This window comes from Physeter macrocephalus, chromosome 14 (assembly GCF_002837175.3).
Source record: "Physeter macrocephalus isolate SW-GA chromosome 14, ASM283717v5, whole genome shotgun sequence".
Lineage (NCBI taxonomy): Eukaryota > Metazoa > Chordata > Mammalia > Artiodactyla > Physeteridae > Physeter > Physeter macrocephalus.
The window spans coordinates 11,669,907-11,678,817 of NC_041227.1; the positions used below are offsets into that span (position 1 = coordinate 11,669,907).

Sequence of the window (8,911 nt, forward strand, 5' to 3'; positions counted from 1 at the left end):
CAAAACAAACAAACAAACAAACAAACAAAAAACCTTCTGGAGTTGTTGCCCTTCTGTTTTTGGGCTCGCTATGTGTAGTGGGTTCGCGGCGGCTGGCTGGATGAAAAGGCTTGGTCCTGGGAGCCGGAGAGAGAAGAAGAAAACTCGAGCTTCAACCCGGGCAGCGAGATGGACGTTCTGAAATCGGAGATCCTCCGGAAGCGGCAGCTGGTGGAGGACAGGAACCTGTTGGTGGAAAATAAAAAATACTTCAAGCATAGTGAACTTGCAAAAAAAGAAGAGGAAGCATATTTTGAAAGATGTGGCTACAAGATACAGCCAAAAGAGGAGGACCAGAAACCATTAACTTCATCTAATCCAGTATTAGAACTTGAACTGGCAGAAGAAAAATTACCCATGACTCTTTCTAGGCAAGAGGTTATCAGGAGATTAAGAGAAAGAGTAGAACCAATCAGACTCTTTGGAGAAACTGATTATGATGCTTTTCAACGTTTAAGAAAAATAGAGATCCTCACACTGGAAGTTAACAAGGGATTGAGGAATGATCTGAAAGCAGCTTTGGATAAGATTGATCAGCAGTACCTGAATGAACTTGTGGGTAGTTTCTTCTTGGTGTTTGGGCTAAGGAGCTGAATGCCAGAGAGGATTATGTGAAGCGCAGTGTACAGGGTAAACTGAACAGTGCTACTCAGAAACAGACCGAGTCCTATCTCAGACCCCTTTTCAGAAAGCTACGGAAAAGGAATCTTCCTGCCGATATTAAAGAATCCATAACATATCATTAAATTCATGTTGCAGAGGGAATATGTGAAGGCTAATGATGCTTATCTTCAGATGGCCATTGGGAACGGCCCTTGGCCCATTGGTGTCACTATGGTTGGCATCCATGCCAGAACTGGTAGAGAAAAGATTTTTTCCAAGCACGTTGCACATGTTTTAAATGACTATGAGACACAGCGGAAATATATTCAGGGATTGAAGAGGTTAATGACCATTTGCCAGAAGCACTTTCCTACAGATCCTTCGAAATGTGTGGAGTACAATGCACTATGAGATCTGTGTGCGGCCCGTGAATATCACAAGAAACTTAAGGAAGCCTGGCGTGGACTTGCGGATTTGCCAACAGGCACGAGGGAAGAAGAAAAAGGAATTTCTGGTCTGAGTTCCGCCTAATGCAACTCTTGGTTTGAAGAACTGTGTTGGCTCTCATGTCACATCTGACCGCCAAGTGATTTTTGTGTCTTGCTTTTATTTTAAATAGTCGAAAAATTAAGTTCTAAAGACTTTTCCCCATAATTTTAATGTGTAGACAACGTCACAGGACAGGGTTTAAAATAACTTTTCCCCTCTAGACCTGCAAGTTGCAGTTAGAGGACTAAAAAGGAACATTTGAGGATGGACTTAATTATTTCTGTAAAATATGCTAATTTTCACATTGCCTCTTATGAAGTGTTTATAGAAAAATATTTTTCAACAAAAACATGGAACCATTTAATGAAACTTGATCGTCCTTAAATGTTGCTGAACTTTTGCCATCTTGCAATAGATTTGAATGTAAATGTTACTACTGAAAAAAAAAACAAAACAAAACAACCTTCTGCTTGTGGTCATAAGACACTAGTGGATAGATTGATGATCAAACTGGAGGTCTTCATTTCCCTGCCCTACTTCGGGATAGGAGGGAGGTGGAGGCCAAAGCCATTTTAAAAATAGAAACCAGCCTCCGCCAGGCTGTAGGATATTGGGATTTCCAGAAATGAGGGTCCTTTCTAAAGGACGTCTGTTAAAAAATTTCCATCCTTTTCTGGAGACATGGAAACCTGAATCTCAGGTACGAGAAAGTAGAGCAAGTTAAGTTTTCTGTCTCAGCCAAAGTCTAATCTATTTTAGATTTTGTAAATATGGGTTAGCTTTATAAATTGAACTCATATAATTTGTAAGGCAGTGTATTTTGTGGAACATAAACAGTATTTGCTCATACCGTGTGGCAATTCTAATGCAGCATAAACATGGGAAATCTCTGGATGTACTGATGAGGAGTCATTATTGGCGAGCAGACGCTGATGTGATCAGGACCTGTGATGAAGGAAATACCTGGAATTTGTCAGAGAACGTATGGTGACTTACCTGAGACTAATTTTCCTTAACCCCCCTCTATTTTTAGGTACTTTTACCCATTTCCAGTGCCACCTTTACTTTATCAAGTTGAACTTTCTGTGGGAGGACAGCAATTTAACGGGAAAGGAAAGACGAGACAGGCTGCGAAACACGATGCTGCTGCAAAAGCTTTGAGGACCCTGCAGAACGAGCCCCCACCCGAGAGGCTGGAGGTGAGGAGAGAGCAGAGCTGGGGCTCCTTGACGCTTTGGGTGTAGCAGGAAGGTGGTAGGGAAGACACCATCTCAAGTTACTTTCTCTAAGAGGATGTATTGAGAGTTGTCCATAATGTTTGTTATTTGATAGCTTACAAGTTTTTATACCCTGTAGCTTTCTTGCCTTTCTTCCCCCTTAAAAAAAATGTCGTAGCAAGAAAGGTGCCTTCTTTTGTGCTCAATAGCATAGTTTTGAGTGAACATGTTAGAAAGATTGTGGACTCACTTGAGTTGTGAAGAACATGCATGGCTGAATTTGGTGCTGAAGATTATGCTTGTCAGAATCTGTGATTTATGGTACCAGGTTAGAGGATTTTCTAAAGCCATTTTGACCAGTCTTTCTTTCTTTATTATCTTGAAGTGCCAGTTATCCATTGCTGCTTAACACACTATCACAAAAATTAGTGGCTTAAACACCTACAGGCCTTTATTTTGCTCACTAGCCTGCAGTCTAGGCAGGACTTGGCACGGGGAGCTTGTCTCTGCTACACGTAGCTTGGGCTGAGGCAGCTATGCAGGGGCTGGAGGATCTCTTTCAAGATGGCTCCTTCACATGGCTGGTGAGTTGTTGCTGGCTGTCGCCTGGGAACTGAGAGGGGGCTTTGGTCCGGGGACCTCAGTTCCTCTCCTAGTTAACCTATGCAGAGATTGTTTACACATCCTTACAGTGTGTTAGCTAGGTTCCAAAGGTGAGCATTCTAGAAGACAGGAAATGGAAGCAGCTGCCAGTTTCTTAGGACCTAGGCCCAGAAGTCAGCACAGCGTCACTTCTGCCATATTCTGTAGGTCAAGCAGGCACAGAGCCCAGATTCAAAAAGAGGAGATATAGAATCTCACTTTTTGTACTGAGGTAAAAATCGCATAACATAATTTCACAATTTTATCCATTTAAATGTATAATTCAGTGACTTTTAGTACGTTCACAGTGCTGAGAACCCCACTTCTGGATGAGAGGAGTATCAAAGAATTTGGGGGCTGTTTTATTTTGTGGCCACACCACGCGGCTTGTGAGATTTTAGTTCCCCAACAAGGGAATGAACCCGGGCCCTCGGCAGGGAGAGTGTGGATCCCTAATCACTGGGCTGCCAGGGAATTCCCTTGGGGGCTGTGTTTTAAAATCATCACATTAGGTAAAGGATTTGAACTCTTTGTGACTAAATAGGAGTATGGGTCTTAGAAAATCAGTGATTTCATGCCATTGAGGGTCCAGAGTTCCAGGAGAAACCCACTGAGTTAGAAAACACTGAGATTTCATGATTCTGTTTAATCATAGTATGAAATGCCTCCTGAAAACATCCCTGGGAAGCATTTGACTTTTCTTCCTCAAGAAACAAGTCCTCAAAGAATAAGAAGATCTTGCACAGAACATTGGGCTAAATGGGTGATGATAGGTATGAAGTTGAAGGGGTCCTTGGCAGGGTGCTTGCTGAGGTCCATTGTGTCCAGCTGTCGCCCAGCGTGACCCAGCTCAGGGTGGTGCTCTGTGGCTTCACGGCTGCCATGCAGGAAGGTTTTATTTTTCTTTTGTTACAGTGCATTTCCATCTCGATTGTCATCATGCATTTTAACAGAGATGATCTGTTTCCTGGGTCCACTGAGGACCAAATAAAGGAGAATGCACTATAACTTAGGAGAATTTAGTGAAGTGAAAGGATGAAGTCCTCAGTGGTGAGATTTGTTAAAAACACCAAAGGTAGTGAAATCTGAGTTATTTTTGGAGGCTTCAGTTTTTGAGTTGACTTTGGTGCTAATATAATTGGAGTCAGATGGAGTAGGTATTTCTTGGTTCCTTCTAGCCAGCAGTTGTTAAACGATTGCTGAACAGTGGTATGTGGGTTGTCTGCTTCAGAATCACTAGAGAAGTTAAAAAAAAAAAAAAAATTCCTTAGCCTAACCCACATGAATCTAGATTCTAATGCAGTGGGTCTAGCCAGGAGTCTGGCTTTTTCTTTTTTTCCTTTTTTTTTTTTTCTGGCTGTGCCGCGCGGCATGTGGGATCTTAGCGCCCTGACCAGGGATTGAACCCACGCTGCCTGCAGTGGGAGCGTGGAGTCTTAACCACTGGACCACCAGGGAAGTCCCGCTTTTTTTTTCTTTTTTAACATGCTCTTAGAGTACCTCTAAAGCACAGTCAGGGTTTGGGAATCCCAGGTCCTAAGTATTTTCAGTGCTTCCCAGGCAGTTTTCCTCCTTGGAATCCTTCTTGGAAGTGTGTACTCACCATATTGCTGCAAAGGGAAAGTGCCCGTCAGTGTCTCAGAGTGACTCACGGAGCAGTTGGTTGGCTCAGGTCTTGAGGTCAGGGGCTGTAGTGGACACCCTCTCCTCGGCTCATCTGATGTTCTATAAGCAGCTTGGCTGGGAGTCATGATCATCACTTGTGCCCCTTGTTTCCTCCTCTTTGCCCCTTTTCTAATTCTGTATGGTTTGAAGTAGAGACTTCAGAAATGAGGATCATTAACTAGGATATGACCTTTTCTTTGAGGTAATAAGTGAAACACTTGGCTTCCCACCTAAATGAGCTGCCCCTGGTCTACCAGGCCCCCTGGAGGGTGGGCAGCAGGGGAGAAAGACATTTTTAAAAGACAGCTTTAATTTTTTTCCTTATAAGTAATGCCTGTGAACTATAAAAATTTTAAAACTCAAAAAAAAAGAAAAATAATGCTGTATAAATTTACCACTTGTAGATAGTCACTGTAAACATTTTTGTGGATGTCAGTGCACATATAAGTAAGTACATGCACCTGTTTCACAAAAATGGGATGATATTGTACAGTAACCACCGTTTTTTCACTGAAGTGCTCATTATGAATATGTTGTCATGCCATTTACTTGTAATTCCGTGGAGGACTCAAATTCAACATGGTTCTAAGCACTTTTTTTTTTTTGGCCACACTGCACAGCATGTGGGATCTTAGTTCCCTGACCAGGGTTCGAACCCACACCCCTTGCACTGGAAGTGCAGAGTCTCAACCACTGGACCCAGGGATGTCCCTTAAGCACTTGTTAATGGCTGCACAGTGTTCCATTGTGTGAGCATACCAGTTTATTTTTTCAGCAACAGAGGCTTGGTTTTTAGGTTGTTTGCAGTTTTTCCTGTTATAAAAATAGGTAGTGAAGAACATTGTTGTAGTTAAATCTTTGTGCATGTCCGTGATTATTTTTATGAGCCACAGTCCTAGAAGTGGAATTGCATGGTAATGTATATGGCCAAATTCCCCACCAGGAAGATGGTACCATTTTAGGCCTCTGCCAACAGGGCCTGAGCAGCCTGTTTGCCCACAGCCTGCCAGCACTGGAAATTATCATTTTAAACAAATTGTCCATTTTGCTATTGAAAATTTTTAGCTCATGTGATCGTGTGGTGGATCAATTCACCTTCTCTAAAACATAGCCAATAAAGCTGGTGGTTTCTGTCTAAGACAGGTGTGGTCTGGTCCCTTGATGACAGGCACTGTGCTCGGCTGACCCTAAAGGTAAACAGCAGCACTTCCCCTCCCCATGTGGAGCTTGGTTGAATGGAGTATCATCAAAAAGTGCAGTGCTAGGATGGAAGTAGCAAGTATCATGAGAGCATAAAATGTCTTGTTGAGGTTGGAGTTCTGATGGTGCATTGAGGAAGAGTCATTTAAGCTCAGACTGAAGATGAGCAGAAGAGCAGGGGAAGTACATTCCCAGCAGAGGGAGCAGCTTGAGCAGAGGTCCTGAGTTGGGAAAGCACCTCTGTTCCATTCTGTTCTGTTCCTGTCCTGTCCATGGCTTGTGCTAATAAAGGATGACTTATTCAGCGTTGAGGTGTTAGGAGTAAGATGGTCATAACTACAGTATCTGTAATAGAGAAAAACAGGAGCTAGCCTAATATGTCCATTAGTAGGGAAATGGTTAAATAAATGAATACATTTATCCCAAGAGTATCAGAGTGTGGTAGATCTATTTACGTGGATGTGAAAGGAGGCCCATAATGTATTGAATGGGGGGGAATCATGATCCAGAGCTGTTACTGTGTGTATAGTGTGATTGTGTTAAGTAATCAAAAGCACCAACTGTGTATGTATCTGTATATATTTGCATGTGCATAGTTTCTATCTTGAAGCTTATAGCAAACTTTAAAAGTAGTTTTCTCTTGATGGTAGTGGGAGAGGACAGACTTTTTAAAACTTGTATTGTTTGAAGTTTTCTTTTTTTAAATACTACTTCTGAAAAAAATAAATAAATGCAGTTCTTCCTGGTCTTGAGTTCTTATCTTCACTTGAGCCAGGGACATATTTAAGTAGGACTAAAACTAAAATTGGAGACCTTAACCTTTATTATACTATCAGGGTCCATTGGACCTAATTTTCATTTTTGAGCTTTCTGTAGCTCTGTAAGAATTGATATTGCATGACTTTTATTCTTTTTCTAGAGGTTTTAAAAAGAACAAAGAGAAAACATACTTATTTTTGAAAGTAGAATAATAATTTCTGTCTTAAAATGATCATGTGGGTCCTTTGGATCCTTTTATAAATCTTTATATTATGGAATCTTAATTTTCGTATGCTTTGAAACATTTTGCTACTGTCCTCCTACATATCATTTCAGCACTCTTCATCCTATTTTCCCAAATATGCAATAAACAAGACTAAAATAATAAGAAAGTGGAAGAATCATGAAATCCCTGGGTGGATGATACAGTAATGAAATAATTGTTGTTATTGCATCATCCTGTAATCTCTTATTGCATTGCATGATGTATCACATTATCTTTCAAGAAGACACAAAATAAGACTGGAGACGCCATCTTTTTACTCTACTTTTAGCTTTTGTTGAACCCAGGAGAGAATTCAGAATTTTTCTTTTTCCATCCATACTGGCAAAGAGAAGAAAATTGATGGAGGAAGACATTTTCAGTATTAGACAAATCAGAAGATGAATGCAGAGAGACAAACGGCAGCCTTCTAGACTCTAATGGTGACGGTGAGATTGAGTGTTGACGTGACTCAGACTGGGAGTCTTCAGATATGATACCTTAGATGAGTTTTCCCAGACTTGAAGAGTCGGCAGGTGAACTATGTATTTCTGTGGTGTATGAAAAAGAAATGTGCATTCTCTTCTGGTCAGTCATTCAACAGGAAGGACTTCGCTGCACAGTATTTTGCAACAAGAACTGGACCATCCTGTTTTGTTTTTCTAAAAAATTTGTGTGGCAACATTCTCTCATCTTATATGATGTTTGGCCACCAGAGTTTTCTCGCCACTTAATGTCCACAAAACAACTGGATACATGTAGAAAGAGCTGTATGTATTAGAAGGAAATTGATGATACAACAATGAAAAAAATCATTAGATCCTTCTTTTGGTGTTTATAAATCTAGAAATGAAAGCATTTTGTATTGGGTTGGCCAAACAGTTTGTTCGGTTAGTGAATCCGTTCAATAATGTTCTTCGTGAAAAATGAGTCTTTTATTTTTACTTAAAACTGAACGAACTGTTTGGCCAACCCAGTAGTTAATGGAGCAAAGAAGATGGCTTTTCTCCCTTCAACAAAGTTATGAGTCAGTTTCAAAAGTAATGTGTTTTGACAATACCAGTACAAGAAGAATCAGAATCATGATAAGCTAGAACCCATTGGAGGTGGATTTGAAATCTGGCATCATTACTGTGGGCTGTGCTCAAAGTTCAGGCGTGACAGCTGGTGAGCAGTTGGTTGCATTTAATGACCTTGTCCATTTTGGGTATATGTACCTTCCTTCCTGACTACAAACCTGGAATAAAAACTTAGGTTTGTTGTTTTAGTTTTTTATTAAAGTCTCTAATGAAATGATTTTTGTTGTCTTTTTATTCTGTATGTTATTTGTAAAATGTCTTTATATATAGAAAAATAAAGAGGGCCCGTTGGAGCCAGATGGTAAATGGTGATTAGTATTTTTCCCTGGCATATTGAGGGTTAAGCATGGTTCAGAGTGTTTTTTTCTTCTCTTAATGTTGCCTAGATTTTATTGCTGAACCATACACTATGGGATTGATGTTAACAGTAATTCCCACTTCATGAAGGTAAGACTGAGGGCCCGCTACACTTTCCTCATCTCACTGGGAATGGTATTTGTGGATTTGTTTTGAGTCATTTGCTGCTTCCCCCATTGCAACAGTTTGTCCAGTCCAGATAATATTAAAATTATTTATGTAAAAGAGCAACATAATCTCACTTCCAGATAAATGTATATCTTTGTTTCCTGTTTTGCATTTTTATTTTACTGGCTGCTTTGTCCCTTTTGCAGTTCCTATAGAAGCAATACCTTCGAGCAGTGAATCTCAACTGTTTGCTAGTAAAATCACCTGGGGACTTAAAATAAAATCAAATACTATATATAAAACAGATATCCTGGGACTTCCCTGGTGGCACAGTGGTTAAGAATCCAATGCAGGGGACACGGGTTTGAACCCTGGTCCAGGAAGATCCCACATGCTGTAGAGCAAATAAGCCCGTGTGCCACAACTATTGAGCCTGCATTCTAGAGCCTGCGAGCCACAACTACTGAAGCCTGCGTGCCTAGAGCCCATGC

The 8,911-nt window shown here is 40.8% G+C and overlaps 1 protein-coding gene and 1 pseudogene across 23 annotated transcripts in view; both read left to right on the forward strand.

Moving 5' to 3' along the window:
* The window catches only part of STAU1 (staufen double-stranded RNA binding protein 1), a 61,973-nt gene that overhangs the window by 28,200 nt on the left and 24,862 nt on the right, over positions 1-8,911 (forward strand). For all 23 annotated transcript variants that reach the window (XM_024128323.3, XM_028498236.2, XM_007100285.4 and 20 more), the window contains one exon: positions 2,165-2,330. In XM_024128323.3, the coding sequence (XP_023984091.1) occupies positions 2,165-2,330 (166 nt within the window). The remainder of the gene's footprint in view (positions 1-2,164; positions 2,331-8,911) is intronic.
* On the forward strand, positions 78-1,267 carry LOC102977957 (pre-mRNA-splicing factor 18-like; annotated as a pseudogene).